The sequence below is a fragment of the Microtus pennsylvanicus genome, chromosome 1, assembly GCF_037038515.1.
Source record: "Microtus pennsylvanicus isolate mMicPen1 chromosome 1, mMicPen1.hap1, whole genome shotgun sequence".
Lineage (NCBI taxonomy): Eukaryota > Metazoa > Chordata > Mammalia > Rodentia > Cricetidae > Microtus > Microtus pennsylvanicus.
Genome location: NC_134579.1, coordinates 123,439,078 through 123,454,665, shown reverse-complemented (window position 1 = coordinate 123,454,665; position 15,588 = coordinate 123,439,078). Strand labels below are relative to the sequence as shown.

Sequence of the window (15,588 nt, the reverse complement as noted above, 5' to 3'; positions counted from 1 at the left end):
CAAGGTCAGCCTGTGCTAGATGGTGAATTCCAGGCAAATTTTGGTTATATAGTTATACAATGAAATTCTGGATTAAGTTTTATTACATGCTATTTATTCTGCATGTGTCTACGTGTCTCTATGCACATGCACAGCATACGTGTAGAGTGAGAAGGACAACTGTGGGAATGGGTTCTCTCCTACCACTGTGCAGGCTCTGGAGAAAAAGAAGTACAGTCATCAGGCTTGGCACCAGGTTGTCTTAGTGAGTCATCTCCCTAGACCAAGAATCAAAAACTGTAAAGGGGCTAAGGAGGTGATTCAGTAGATAAGAGTGCTTCACTGAAAGCTCAGAAGGAGCTCTGATCCCCAGAATCCATGTAAAAGCTAGGCAAGTAATGACAACGCCTATAATCCCAGAAGAAAATGGCTGGCTAGACTAACTAGAAATTAGCAAATTCCAGGCCCTGCCTCAATCTATAAACAATAAAATTTATAAATGAGAGCAATCAAGGACGACATTTGACAGCAACTTCACACCTGTGCACCTACAAACAAGCTTATACATTTGTATACATCACATACATGTAAAAGCAAAGAAAATAAACAGCCAAGAGCTGTGGCTCCCCTTATAACCCTAGCACTTAGGAAGCAGAGGCAGAAATCTGATGTTCAAAGCCAGTCTGAGGGGCTGGAGAGATGGCTCAGTGGTTAAGAGCATTGCCTGCTCTTCCAAAGGTACTGAATTCAATTCCCAGCAACCACATGGTGGCTCACAACCATCTGTAATGAGGTCTGGTGCCCTTTTCTGGCCTGCGGGCATACACATAGACAGAACATTGTATACATAATATTTAAAAAAAAAAAAAACCAAAGCCAGTCTGAGCTATACAAGACTATGTCTCAAAAGAAAGTCGGGTCTGGAGAGATAGGTCAATGTTAAAAGCACTTGTTGCTTTTACAGAGGACCCAAGTTCAGTTCCTGAACTCACACGGTGGCTCACAACTATTTATAACTTCAGTTACAAGGGATCTGATGCCCTTTTCTGACTTCTGTGGGCACCAGGCACCAATATGACACACACATATAAATGGCAAACACATCTCACACACTTAAAATTTTTTTGAAAGTCACCTACTATTCAAAAATCACAGTGAATGGCTACACAGTTGCTTTCCATGAACTAACAGTATAATATAACCAATACATTTGGCAGTGTCTAACTTTCTGCTAGTTTAGTAACAGTACTGGAGCTTTTTATAAAGAGGTCTATATGGTCATATCAAATATTCAAAATGAAATTAGCGGGCTGGAGAGATGGCTCAGTGGTTAAGAGCATTGCCTGCTCTTCCAAAGGTCCTGAGTTCAATTCCCAGCAACCACATGGTGGCTCACAACCATCTGTAATGAGGTCTGCTGCCCTCTTCTGGTCTGCAGACATACACACAGACAGAATATTGTATACTGTATACATAATAAATAAATAAATAAATAAATAAATAAATAAATAAATAAATAAATAAATAAATAAATATTTTTAAAAAGAAAAACCTCACAGAGACGAGCAATACATAGACTTTAAAAAAAATGAAATTAGCTTATGAAATACAATCATAAAATCCCTTTACATACCCTGAAGTTGCACTGTAGAAATTAAGAATTGATTTATACCCTAACAGCATCATAAAAGAGAATGTCAGCCAGGAGGTGGTGGTGCACGCCTTCAAGGGGGGGGGGCACAGGCGGATCTCTGTGAGTTCAAGGCCAGCCTGATCTACAAGAGCTAGTTCCAGGTCAGGCTCCAAAGCCACAGAGAAACCCTATCTCAAAAAACCAAATAAATAAACAAATAGATAGATAGATAGATAGATAGATAGATAGATAGATAGATAGATAGATAAAAGAGAGAATGTCAAGCTCACTACATTCCTGTTAGTACAATGGCAACTTTAATAAACTTTGTTCAAATGCAAGGGTAAATGATTTCTAATTTTATTTTATTTGGATTTTGGTTTCTAATTTTAAACTTCAATTTCTCAAATTAGTAACAATACTTTTTTCAGTCCATCTGCTGACAATCTATATTTCAGGAAAAAGAGCCTGCTTGGTTTGTTTTGGAGACAGGTTTCACATAGCTCCAGGCTGGCCTCAAACCCATTCCACAGGCAAGAATAACCTGGGATCGACCCCCATTCTCCTGCCTCTCGCTAGAATTATAGGCATGCAACACTCAGCCTGGCTGCCCTGTTTTTTGTTTTCCCTAACTAAGAGGATAAATCTCAGGAATTTTGTTGCCAATACCTACAAATTACTAATGGAATTAAACAAAAAACCTGGGTCAGTATACTACACATGCCCATTTACCAAAAAAGGGGGATGGGACAAGAGGCTCTGTGTGAGGACCCCAGTGTCCACATAAAGAGCTAGATGCTCTACCTGGAGGAGAGGCAGAGGTGGCTGGAGTTCATGGCCTTGATGGATATACAGTTTAGCCAAAAAGGCAACCTCTAAGTTCAGTGAGAGATACACTCCAAAAAAAAATAAGGTAGAAACAGGAGGCTGGAGAGATGGCTCAGTGGTTAAGAGCATTGCCTGCTCTTCCAAAGGTCCTGAGTTCAATTCCCAGCAACCACATGGTGGCTCACAACCATCTGGAATGAGGTCTGGTGCCCTCTTCTGGCCTGCAGACATACACACAGGCAGAATATTGTATACATAATAAATAAATAAATAAATATTTTTTAAAAAAATAAGGTAGAAACAACAAGGATTCTCAACACTAATGTCTGGTGTCCATATGTGCACACCGACAAAAAAAAATTAAGGCAAAAGAAATTTTAAGAACAATAAACACTGAACAGGTGAAATAGATCAGCATGTTAAAACCGACCACCACCAAGTCTGAGGGACCAAGTTCAACTCCCATGACCCACATGATGGAAGCAGATAACCAACTCCTATAACCTGTCTTCTGACCTACACATGCACACTGTGGCATGTGTACGAGCCCATCACATGGCTAGGTATGATCGCACAACTTGAATCCCAGTGTGTGTTAGTCAGAGGCAAGAGGATCTCTGTAAGGATAGCCAGTAAGACCTTGTCAAAAAAAAAAAAAAATGAATGAATGAATGAATGGAAGATAAGAAAAAGAACCATATACAACTAAATAGATCAAAATCAAACTGTAAGATTATAAAACACATAGCACATACATACAAAACTACCTCACAAAAACAGAAAGGTCCCCAAATCACATTGTCATCCTACTGCAATATGGAAACATAGTTTATTGACTTTAAACAGAAAAAGGAAAAACTTAGCTACACATGGTTGCACAGTCCTGGCACTCTGGAGGAAGATGCAGAGGCAGGCAGGTCTCCGAGCTGGAGGCCAACCTCATCTACATAGCCAGTTCCATGCCAACGAGGGCTACATTGCTACACAGTAAGACCCTGACTCAAAGTGCAAACTTTGTTTTTCTTTAAGACAGTTATGCGGGCCGGGCAGTAGAGGCATACGCCTTTAATCCCAGCACTGGGGAGGCAGAGGCAGGTGGATCTCTTTGAGTTTGAGGCCAGCCTGGTCTACAAGAGCTAGTTCCGGGACAGTCACCAAAAAAGTTACAGAGAAACCCTGTCTCGAAAAACAAAACAAAACAAAACAAAAAGACAGTTATGCACAGACTCACTGAGTCCCAGGCTTAGGCCTCCTGAGTAGGTAAGACTGCAAGTGCACAGCCTTTGGTTCAGCTAATGCTGGGGATGCTCAGACTCTAAGGGATTCCAGCAAGAGCCTCAGAAACCGAGGACTTGGACTCCTCCCCTCCATATATAACTTCATTTTGTTTATATTAAAACATATTAACTTGGAGTTGGAGAGAGAATTCAGGGGCTAAAGCGCTTGCTACTCTTAGAGAACCCAGTTTCATTTTTGTTTGTTGCTGTAGAATGTCTTTCTGTATGCTGTGAATGTGTTTTATTACCACTAGTTAAAAAAGAAGCTGATTTGGCCAACAGCCAGGGAGAATAGAGCCAGGTAGGAAATCTAGGCAGCGATACAGGGAGAAGTGCAGGGTCAGAGAGATGCCAGCAGCTGCAGGAAAAGCAAGATGTGAGGTGACAAGTTATGAGGCTCATGGTAAGACACAGACTTATAGAAAGGGTTAATTTAGTTGTATGAGCTAGTTAATAATAAGCCTGGGCTAATAGGCCAAACAGTTTGTAAATAATATTAACCCTCTGAGTGATTATTTTGAAAGAGCTTCAGGACTGGGCAGGTCAGAAAAAGCCTCCATTTACTGTTTGTTTTTCAAGACAGGGTCTCTCTGTATAGTCCTGGCTGTGCTGGAACTAGCTCTGGCTGGCCTCGAACTCAAAAGAGATTAACCTGCCTGCCTCTACCTCTCAAGTGCTAGAATTAAAAGCGAGCATTACCACTGTCCGGCTAGGATCGCAGTTTCAATTCCCAGCATCCACATGGGATCAGAATCATCTGTAACTCCAGTTCAAGAGTGTCTGGCACCCTCCTCTGGCCCCCTTGAGCACTATGCATACATGTGGATCAAAGACATACATGCAGGTGGAACAACAAACACTCATACACAGAAAATAAAAAATTAATAAATCATTTTTTAAAATATATATAACTGATCTGAGTGGTGGTGGCGCATGCCTTTAATCCCAGGACTTGGAGGCAGAGGCGGGCATATCTCTTGAGTCCAAAGCCAGCCAGGTTTTCAGAATGAATTCCAGGAAAGCCAGGACTAGACAGAAACCTGTCTCAGAAAAACAGGTTCAAATAAACAAAAAGTTTTCCAAAGTGTGTGTGTGTGTGTGTTCAATTCCCAGCAACCACAAAAGGGCTCACAGCCATCTGTAGTGAGATCTGGTGCCCTCTTCTGACCTGCAGATGTAAATGCAGACAAAACACTGTATACATAATAAAGAAATAAATGTTAAAAAAAAAAAAATTCTGGGTTTGCCAGGCAGTGGCAGAGTAAACTTTTAATCCCAGCAGAGGCAGGTGGATCTCTATAAGTTCAAGGCCAGCCTGGTCTACGTTTTGAGTTCCAGGACAGTCAGGGCTACACAGAGAAACCCTGTCCAAAAAAAAAAAAAACAAAAAAACAAACAAACATGGGATGTGGTGCCGCACATGAGCAATCCTAGCACTAGCCTGTGATTGCAGCACTTGGGAAGTGGAGAATCAGAAGTTGAAGGACAGCCTGGGCTAGAGTATGACACCTTGCCTCAAAACACATACCAACAGGGCTGGAGAGATGGCTCAGAGGGTAAGAGCATTGCCTGCTCTTCCAAAAGTCTTGAGTTCAATTCCCAGCAACCACATGGTGGCTCACAACCATCTGTAATGAGGTCTGGTGCCCTCTTCTGCCTTGCAGGCATATACAGAATATTGTATATATAATAAATAAATAAATATTAAAAAAACAAACACACAAACATACACTTAAAAAGAAACATACTTGGAAAAAAATTAAATTCTATAAAAGAAACGTATTTGTGAAGAAAATATATAAGGTTTTTCTTTCTTACAAACATCAGTAGTTTGTCTGCTTAGAGTAGTTTTTAAAATAATAAATAAATAAATATATTTGCATGTTTAGGACCCATACTAATCTCTGTTAGCACTGGAATTTTAGATCATACAAGCAATCTGACATACAATCTTTTAGGAGAGTCCTGCACTCAAGACTCACCCTCAAAGATTCTGACTCCAATACAAAAGTATTACTGTTTTAAAAGAGGGGGCACTTTTTTGTTTTGTTTTTTGAAACAGGATTTCACTCTATAGTTCAAGCTAGCCTAGAACTCACTATACTGTAACTCAGGCTGGCCTCAAACCTAAGGAAACCCTCTGAAACAACAGGTACAAGCAACCATACCCAGCTACAACCTGAATAATTTTTTAACTTAAAAGAAACTTTCTACATAAGATCACGAGCTTATTGTACAGCATGCTAAATAAATCTAAGAAAAAAATATGAATTCTAATTTAACTATATTTCTAGTGTGTGTCCCAGTGTGCACGTGGAGGTCAAAGGACAACTTGCCGAAGTTGGTTCTCTCCTTCTATCATACAGTCCCAAGGATTTATCAAACTTAGGTTGTCAGGCTTGGTGTTAAGCACCTTTACCTACTAGCCATCTTGCCAGTCCATAAATCCTAATTTTGAAAGCACTCACACTTTATGGGAAGAATGACACACCAGGCGCTCCAAACCTAACCAGCTGCAGCCAAGGTCATGACTACAAGCTCCAGGAGATGGCAGCAGTAAGAGTAAAGCAGGCCATCACAGAAAACTGCCACGCCACATCCATGCCTTAATTACAGATATTAACCAGAATTTACTAGTTGGAATTGGGGATGGAGTCTGGCTCAGTAATCCAGCACTTGTCTAGTAAGCGTATGACAGTCAGCAACAGTTATTATCAAGAACAGCAGCAGTGGTAGGTAGCAAGTAGAAATCAGAGCTAAGCCACCACCTGTTGTGCAGAGTTATAACCGTGGCACTCGAGAGGCAGAGGACTGAAATAAAACCAGTCTAGACTACAGGATGAGACTATCTCAAAAACAAGTATGTCTGTGTAGCACGTGTATGCCTGGTGCCCAGGGAGGCCAGAGGAGGGTGATAGATCCAGAAACTGGAGTTATTAACAGATATGAGTTGCCATGTAGATTCTGGGAAATGAACTTGAGTCCTCTGGAAGAGTATTCAATGCTCTTAACTGCAGAGTCCTCTTTCCAGATTCAGAAGAAAAGAAAGAAAGGAAGGAAGGAAGGAAGGAAGGAAGGAAGGAAGGAAGGAAAAGAAAGAGAAACAAGGAAAACATATTCTCTAAACCTCCTTATCTGATGCTAACAGAACATACAAGGCCCTAGGTTTGGTCTCTGGTACATAAAATAGGGGGTGGGGATCCTATTTAAGAAAGATACCTGGGCCAGGCGGTGGTGGCACACGCCTTTAATCCCAGCACTCGGAGGCAGAGGCAGGCGGATCTCTGGGAGTTCGAGGCCAGCCTGGTCTACAAGAGCTAGTTCTGGGACAGGCATCAAAAAAGCTACAGAGAGGGCTGGAGAGATGGCTCAGTGGTTAAGAGCATTGCCTGCTCTTCCAAAGGTCCTGAGTTCAATTCCCAGCAACCACAAGGTGGCTCACAACCATCTGTAATAAGGTCTGGTGCCCTCTTCTGGCCTGCAGGCATATACACAGACTATTGTATACATAACAAATCAATAAATAAATATTAAAAAAAAAAAGCTACAGAGAAACCCTGTCTCGAAAAACCAAAAAAAAAAAAAAAAGAAAGATACCTGGGCTGAGCAGTGGTGGCACTCACCTTTAATCCCAGCACATGGGAGACAGAGGCAGAACTCTGTGAGTTCAGGGTCAGACTGGTATACAAGCAAGGTCCAGGGCAGCCAGGATGGTTACACAGAGAAACCCTGTCTCTAATCTAAAAGCAAGCAAACAAACAAAAGATACCTCACAGTATCTTTAAGAATGAAGCCAGGGGCTGGAGAGATGGCTTAGTGGTTAAGAGCATTGCTTGCTCTTCCAAAGGTCCTGAGTTCAATTCCCAGCAACCACATGGTGGCTCACAACCACCTGGTCTGGCGCCCTCTTCTGGCCTTCAAGCACACAGACAGAATATTGTATACATAATAAATAAATAAATATTTAAAAAAAAAGAATGAAGCCAAATGCTACACTGAGAAGACTTTATCAAGATAAACTGGCACTTGGTAAGACTGCTTGTTTCTTCATTTATTACCACACTCTCAGAGAAACGGTTTCCTAACACTTGAAAACCACTCAGTGATGGACAGTGAACTGCTTATTTCTAAATCAGATTACAACAACTAACTGACCACATAAGAATTCAGAATTTCAGGCCCTAAAATCAACTCCCTTCTCTTGTCTTCCAAACACCTCAAAGCCTGAAGGGAGACATCTCAAGTTAGAAACTGGCTCTTATCTCTAAACCCAGGCAACAGGTAGCCGAGGATTGATGGTACTGTCCTGCCTGGGACTGGAAGATAAAACAAACGCACAGTGCTATTTTTGAGATGTTTTGTAGACAGCTTCCAGGACATGCTGGTGAACAAACTCCTCTCTCTGAACAAACAAGAGGATCCACTTTAGATTCTGGAAAACAAGTCAAGTTCCTAGAAGAAACGTTTTTTTTTGTCTCCTCCCTTTTTATTTTTATTTTTCCCATTTCTGTTATTTTGCTTTCTGGTCAAGTTTTAAACCTCAGAATGGTGGTTCCCAATTCCAGCTGTACATCAGGGTCATTTCTAGAGTTTATGAATGCTGCCGGGCATTACAGTTCTTAGGGACTAAGGGCAAGAAGACAGAAGACGAGAGTTCAAGGAAGCCTAAACAAGACCAAGACTAAGAAATTAAAAAAAAGAGGTAGGAGGGGGAGGCCAAGCAAGATAGGACTGGCAGCACAGGCCTGTGACCTCAGCTACTCAGGAGGTCCAAAGTCCAAGGCCTGCTTGCTTGGCTGCAAACTCAGTTTTAGCCCATCTCAGTTAATTCTCAAATAAAATAAAATAAAATAGGCTGGAGATGAAACTCAATGGTCAAGTCCTTGTCCAACATGCACGAGATTCTAGGTTCTGTACCCAGTGCCAAAAATAAACATATAAGAGGGCTAAAGATGTAGTTAAGAGTCCCTCATGCTCTTGTTCCAGAGGACCCAAGTTCTGTCCCTAGCAACACTAGGTAACTCACAACCATCTCTAACTCTAGCTTCAGGTAATACAATGTCCTCTTCTGGCCTTCTTGCACGCGCGCGCACACACACACACACACACACCTACCCTTAAAATAAAACAAGGAGTCAGGTGTAGAGGCACATGACTAATCCTGGGAAGTGAGAAGCAGGCAGATCTCTATAGTTCAAGTTCAAGGCCAGCCTGGTGTACCAGTAAGTTCCAGGTCATCCTGGGCTATCAGAGAGACCCTGTCTCAAAAAACTAAATTAAAAATAAATAATAAAATAAAAATTTATGAAAAGAATGTCTAGGACCCAGGGGGCCTAAAATAGACTTAAGAGAATCAGGCAAGGTAGCTCACCTTGAACCCTGGTCTTCCAGAGGTTGCAGCATTTGTGTGTGCATTTGAGGCTAGCGAGGATTAAACTGCAACTCTTGGACGGGGTGGGGGTAAGAGGTACTGAAGAAACTGGAAGAAAAAGGCCGCACACCTTTACTCATGTAAAGGTCTTCAAGAGAGTCTGACATAGAGCCAGAACTGAGAACTACCAAGAAATACTATCAAGACGTAGTCCTGAACTGATAAAACCATTAATTAGATGGTGCAAATCCAGAACCTAAGATCTAAGAATCAATAAACAAGAGACCTAAAACTTTAATCCAATGCCTTAACTGTTCCTTATTTTCCAAATGGGAAAGTCCCTGCCAAGGACAGCAGACCACTCTCCCATCTCTCCTGCCCCCTCACCAAACCAGGGTCAGTTTCTCACAGGTGGGGAAAATCATCAACATTTCCAGGTCCAGTTCTAACATGCAGCACTGCCAAGGTCTGAAAAACAGCCAAAGTTTCTGATGCTGGTTCATGCTGTAATTGCAAATAAGTTGTTTATCCACCATCCAAGCAGTTGACAAGCGTCTTCAGAGGAGACTCAACTGACAACAAACCAGATCCTGCTGGAATGAAATATTCTAAATGAAGAGAGCCATATCAGTATCTGGGCCACAGCATGTGCCAGCGAGCTACCTGCTATCACTGCAACACTTGCAACTCATCATTTCTGTATGGATATAAACAGCTCATACTATACCCTACTTCCTCAGAGAATCTTCAGCGGTGGCGCACGCCTTTAATCCCAGCACTCAGGAGGCAGAGGCAGGATCTCTGTGAGTTCAAAGCCAGCCTGGTCTACAAGAGCTAGTTCTAGTTTCTACAAGAAAAAAAAAAGAAGGAAAGAGAGAGAGAGAGAGAATAAAGAGAAAGAAAGCAAATGACTAGTTATAACTTACACAGTTTATAGATACCAAGGAGTTCTTTTATATGGGACAAAAGAGAGACAAAAAAGGAAAAACTAAGCTAGTGGTGGTGATGCCCTAGGTTCCAGTACTTGGAAGATGGAGACAGGAGGATCAGGGAGTTCAAGGCAGAATGGGATTCGGTTTTAGAGACATGACACTGTCTCTAGAAACCAAGTAAGTTTTGTGTGTGTGTGTGTGATTTGCACTGGCAAAAGAAAGTGAAACTGTATCTTTCATTTCACGCTTCTATTCCAAGTCGGGACTCTGAAATTCAAGAGGTCCTTTCAACAATGAGTCAGCCTCTGGAATACTCCTAAAACAAGCCTCTGGTCAGTGCCCCATCTCAAAGTCACTGCATCAGTTCTCAACACTGGCTTCATCGGCAGTGCTCTCAGACGCAGTGTTTCTCATTTGGCTTGGTAAAGGGTCTTATGTAACCAGGCTGCCCTGAAGCTTGTTTATAGCCTAGTGTGGCTATCGAACTCATGGTGTTGGGTTATACACTGTGCCCACTGCACTCGGCTTCATTTACAGTTTGCAATTCGTTTGTTTTGTTTTCTTTCTGTAGCCTCGGAGCCTGTCCCAGAACTCACTCTGGAGATAAGACTGTCCTAGAACACAGGTATCTGCCTGCCTCTGCCTCCCAAGTGCTGGGATTAAAGGCGTCACGACCTTATTTTACTTTTTATGTGTATATGGGTGTTTTGCTTGCATACATGGCTGTACACATGTATGTTTGTGACTATGGAGGCCAGAACATTGTGGGGCTGAGGACCAAACCCAAGTCTTCTGTACAGCTGGGCAATGGTGGCACACATCTTTAATCCCAGCACTCAGGAGACACAGGCAGGTGGATCTCTGTAAGTTTGAGGGCAACCTGGTCTACAGAGCAAGTTCTCTGAACTCCAAAGTTACACAGAGAAACAGTGTCTTGAGAAAAAAACAACAAAAAAAGTCTTTTGTAGTCTCTCCAGTCTGGCGATCAAAAGTAGGGCCAGTTTTAATTCCAGCTGGTCAAGGTGCTTGACACCAAGCCTGACCACCTATCCCAAATAAATATACGTAGGAAAAAAAATTTATTATGCCAGTGAGGTAGCTTAGTTATTAAAGGCACCCACTGAATATGCTTGAGGACCTGAGAGCTGAGTTTGATCACTGGAACCCATATTTTAGGAAAGAAAAAGCTGAGCAGAGCCAAGTGGATCTCTGTGAATGATAGTAAATAAATAAATGTCCCTTTCATACATGGCATAATAAAAAGGGAGACTAAAACAAGAGGATATTGACTCTCCAGCAAAAATGTACATAACTAAATACTGTATGTGTGTGTATATATATAATATAAATAATTCTTTTTTTTAATTTTGGTTTTTCGAGACAGGGTTTCACTAGAACTGTCCTGGAACTAGCTCTTTTAGACCAGGCTGGCCTCGAACTCACAGAGATCCGCCTGCCTCTGCCTCCCTAGCGCTGGGATTAAAGGCGTGCACCACCACCGCCTAGGTAGTATTTAAAGTTAAACTATATAAAAACATTTCAGTTGGGCAGGCTAAGTGTAAACCCAGCAATTCCAGGCTGAGGAAGGAGGAGGGTCTGAGGCCAACCTCAGCTGCACAGTACCATCCAGACTAAAACAAATAAGCAAGCAGGTGTGGTGGCACACACCTTTAATTCCAGCACTTGAGGCACAGACAGGTAGCCCTCAGAGTCTGAGACCAGCCAAAGCTAGGCAGGGAGACCTTATTTCAAAGAAACAAGAGTTTTGGCAGATCTTGAGTTCAAGACCAGCCTGGTTTATGGAATGAATTCTAGGACACCCAGGGTTAAATAAATAAACTGTTGACACTTGAAGCAGAGACTCACTCTGTAGCCCAGGCAGTCTGGGACTCCCCGTTCAGCACAAACTGGCCTTGAATTTGAGGTGGTCCTTCTCCAGCAACTGAGCACTGGGATTACAGGTGTGAGCCACTAACTACATTCAGTTGAAATCTTAACTGTGTTTTAAGTGTGTTTTATATAAAGTATTTAACTGCAAGAAAACAGAATGACATCAGCACCTGGGAGGCAGTCAAGCGACTAGAGTCTCCTAGGCAAGCCTAGCCTACTTAGTGAGGCTTTTTTTTTTTAAAGATTTTATTTATTTATGATATATACAACATTCTGCCTCCATGTATGCCTGCAGGCCTGAAGAGAGCACCAGATCTCATTACAGATGATTGTGAGCCACCATGTGGTTGCAGGGAATTGAACTTAGGTCCTCTGGAAGAACAGTCTTAACCACTGAGCCATCTTTCCAGCCCGCTTAGTGAGACTTTTTAAAATTAAAAAAAAAAAAAAAAAAAAAACAGAGAGACCGACAGTGGTGGCACATGCCTTTAATCCCAGGACTTGAGAGGCCAAAGCAGGTGGATCTCTTGAGTTTGGGCCAGCCTGATCTACAGAGTGAGTTCCAGGACAGTCAGAGCTGTTACACAGAGAAACACTGTCTTGAAAAACCAATTAATTAATTAAAAAAAAAAAAGGACAAAGTCAGAATGTCCTAAACCACCACCACTCATCACACACAGCTCTGCTGAAATGCTACCACTGACAATTACTTGTTTTGGTCCAGCTACAACAACGCCGGGTAGCACACTGCTAGATAATTTCAACATTCTCCTCTACAGGAATGTCTTACACACATCAGCTTTTTAATTTTTAAAAATATATCATAATCATGTATGTGCACTGAGTACTTGTGAGGGAGAACGTGAAGTTGGTTCCTTCCTTCCACCTGCCCAGCAGTGAGCCCTCTTTGGCCCTCTGTTATTTGTTTGGTCTATCACAGCTTTGGCCTGTGGTTCACTAAACAACAAACAAAGCATTTATTGCAGCTGACTCATGCATGGATGCATTTTAGTGACTTAAATAGGGCCCTAAAAAGTTAGTTGAGAATTCTTGGGTAATCAAAGCTTAACATTACATCTCCAAGCAGGGTGCAAAAGCTAAGTCCATCAATTTGAGATATATCCTAACAACAGCCAAGAAAAAAAGATTCATGATAAAGCTACATGTTGGCGGAAGACTCCAAAATTAGTTTACACAATTCCTGACTTGGCCTGAAGTTACACTAATTCCTCCTTAGATATTTAAAACACTAGTATATCATGGATGGTGACCACTGGTCTCCGCAGGCAAATTCTGCAAACCCTCAACTGATAAAGGAGTTTGTCACACCCTGCAAAGAAACTCTCAAAGTCAGTAAACCTTAAAAATTTGGTGTGTTTTTTTAATGGTCTTCCTTTTCATTTAAATCGGAGGGGTGGAAAGGATCAAACCCAGGCCCTTGTATACTCTAGGCAAGTATACAAGTAGCTCTACCACTGACCCACATCTCTGGCCTACAGCTTTTTGAATCAGACTGTTACTTCCAAAGGTCCCCTGTCACACACACCTACTCTGAGTCCATATAATGTTACTTGCACTTACGGTTTCCCAAGGCTGATTGTTTGAGCACTGACAACCAGTGTTCTTTTCCCTGGGGATCACCTCTCCTTCTCCCAGTTTTACTAAGTTGCCTGTAGTCCTTTGTGTAGGGTTGAGGCCTTGTAGGGTCCCCCATCTAGTCTGGCATGTTCACTGATATATTCGCACACAAAAATATATACATACATACACAAAAATACATATATGCAAGCAAAAACAATTAATGAAAAAAGAGGCCATGAATTTGAAGGAGGGGGGCAGGTTATATGGGAAGCTTTGGAGGGAGGAAAGGGAAGGAGAAACACTGGAATTAAATTACAATCTCAAAAACAAACAAAACCCCACATTGCTATTATAGTTAATATGTTGAAAGTCTAAAAGAGAACAAGGATTTGTACATAGTTCTGAAACATGATGGAGAAGGCTGGACTGAGGATTCTGCCAATTCCCAATAACCTACAGTCTAGTTGATTCTCTAAAAGGGAACAACTCCACCTTGCTACACTGGATAAACAATTAGAATAGCGACAACAGAGACAAAAGTTCAGCCCAGTACTTTGTGCATGATCGTTAACTTATCATACGCTATGTTTAAGCACATATTAATGACATATTTCCCCGTGAAAGCAAAACACCTATAACCACACACAAATTGGCATAATGTTTTTGGTGCAGGTAGTTGTCAAGTACCCCCAAGTACTTTGCTCATTTACTTCTTGCACTCTTTTACAGGTAAGGCAAACTCAAGGACTGAACCTAAAAAGACTGAATACAGACTCCGCACGCTTTACCATTCCACGATGAGTCCTCTTAAAGGAGCAGCTCTGGAGCCAGATGTAAGTCTGAAAACCCTCGGGCCTCACCCTCTCTTATTTAATCTGGAATGCTACCCAATGTTAATCCAACACAAACTCAGTGGTTTTGGAGCGTGGACTGATGAGTCACAAAAACCACCTAGGTCTTAAAGCCTGCTGTGAGGTACTTGTTACCTGGATGACCTTAACCCTTTCTAAATCTCAGATTCCTCGCCTGCAAAATGGGGCTAAGAATAGCGCCTACTTCAGCCAGCTGTTTTGAATATGAATGCAAGGGCCTAAATTAACCACGCGGTGCAGAGCAGCTTAACCGTACACACTGGACCACAGGACGAGGGAAGGGAGGGTCGTTTGTCCCCAAGTGACCCCGCAGACCCGACCTCCGCTGGCTCTTACCGCTCTTGGGTTTAGACTCGCCGGCCGGCCCCGCCGAGGCGGAGCGGGGCGGCTGTTGCCCTTTGCTGCTGCCCGAGGAGGCGGAGGAGCTGTTGGAGCCGCTGTTCTTGTCCATGTCGGAGGCGGTGGCGGCGGCGCTGGGGGAGCTCTGCGGCATCAAAGGGGGCCTCGGCGGCGACGGCGGTCGGAGCGGAGCGGGCGCGGCGGGGACCCAGGCTCATGGCGTTCAGGGCCGGCGGGGGTCGGCGGCGGCAGCGGTTCTCGGCCTTCATGGCGACATTTTTCCTTGTTTCCTTCCTCAGCTTCTCAAAATGGAAGGAGAAGCGACAGGTGGGGCTTTGGGCCCAGCGGCGGCGGTGACTGGAGGAGGAGGAGGAGGAGGCCGGGGCTCGGAGGTCCGGGCCGGGCCTGGCGGGGCGGAGGCTGCGGGGGAAGGGGAGGTACGGGAGGGTCGCGAGCCCCGCCGGCCGGCCGGACACGCTCTCCCGCCGCGGGGCAGGAGAGAGGGCTGGCTGTCTCGGTGCCGGGGACCGGAGTCTCCGACACAGCGTCCGACACTCGCCTCTGAACCGAGGCCGAGGTGCTCCGGGAATGGCGACGAGTCGCCAAACAGCATCTGAAAGAACCCGGATGGACTATTTATATAGTCGCCGTGTGCGCGTGGTGCATTCCGGGAAGTGTAGTTTTCGCCAACATCCGGGTCCAGGAATGGGTCCCCAGGGGAGGGACCGACGTAAGACTTGTTATTACTATTGATTTTTCTCTCTTCCCTTTTTTCCTTTCTTTCCTCACTTCCTCCCACATTCCTGTTTTTGAGACCGTGTTTCACCAGATAGCCCTAACTGTACTCATTTTGTACTCATTGTGTATACCAGGCTTCAAATTCACA

The 15,588-nt window shown here is 43.3% G+C and overlaps 1 protein-coding gene across 4 annotated transcripts in view; it reads right to left on the bottom strand.

The window, feature by feature from the left end:
* Rnf10 (ring finger protein 10) overlaps positions 1–15,313 on the bottom strand; it is a 38,499-nt gene extending 23,186 nt beyond the window's left edge. For 3 of the 4 annotated variants that reach the window (XM_075982370.1, XM_075982389.1, XM_075982397.1), the window contains exon 1: positions 14,700–15,007. In XM_075982370.1, the coding sequence (XP_075838485.1) occupies positions 14,700–14,856 (157 nt within the window). In that variant the 5' untranslated portion in view covers positions 14,857–15,007. Of the gene's footprint in view, positions 1–14,699 lie in introns of all 4 variants that reach the window. The other variant, XM_075982380.1, reaches the window with a different exon arrangement.
* Between the last annotated feature and the right edge of the window lie 275 nt (positions 15,314–15,588).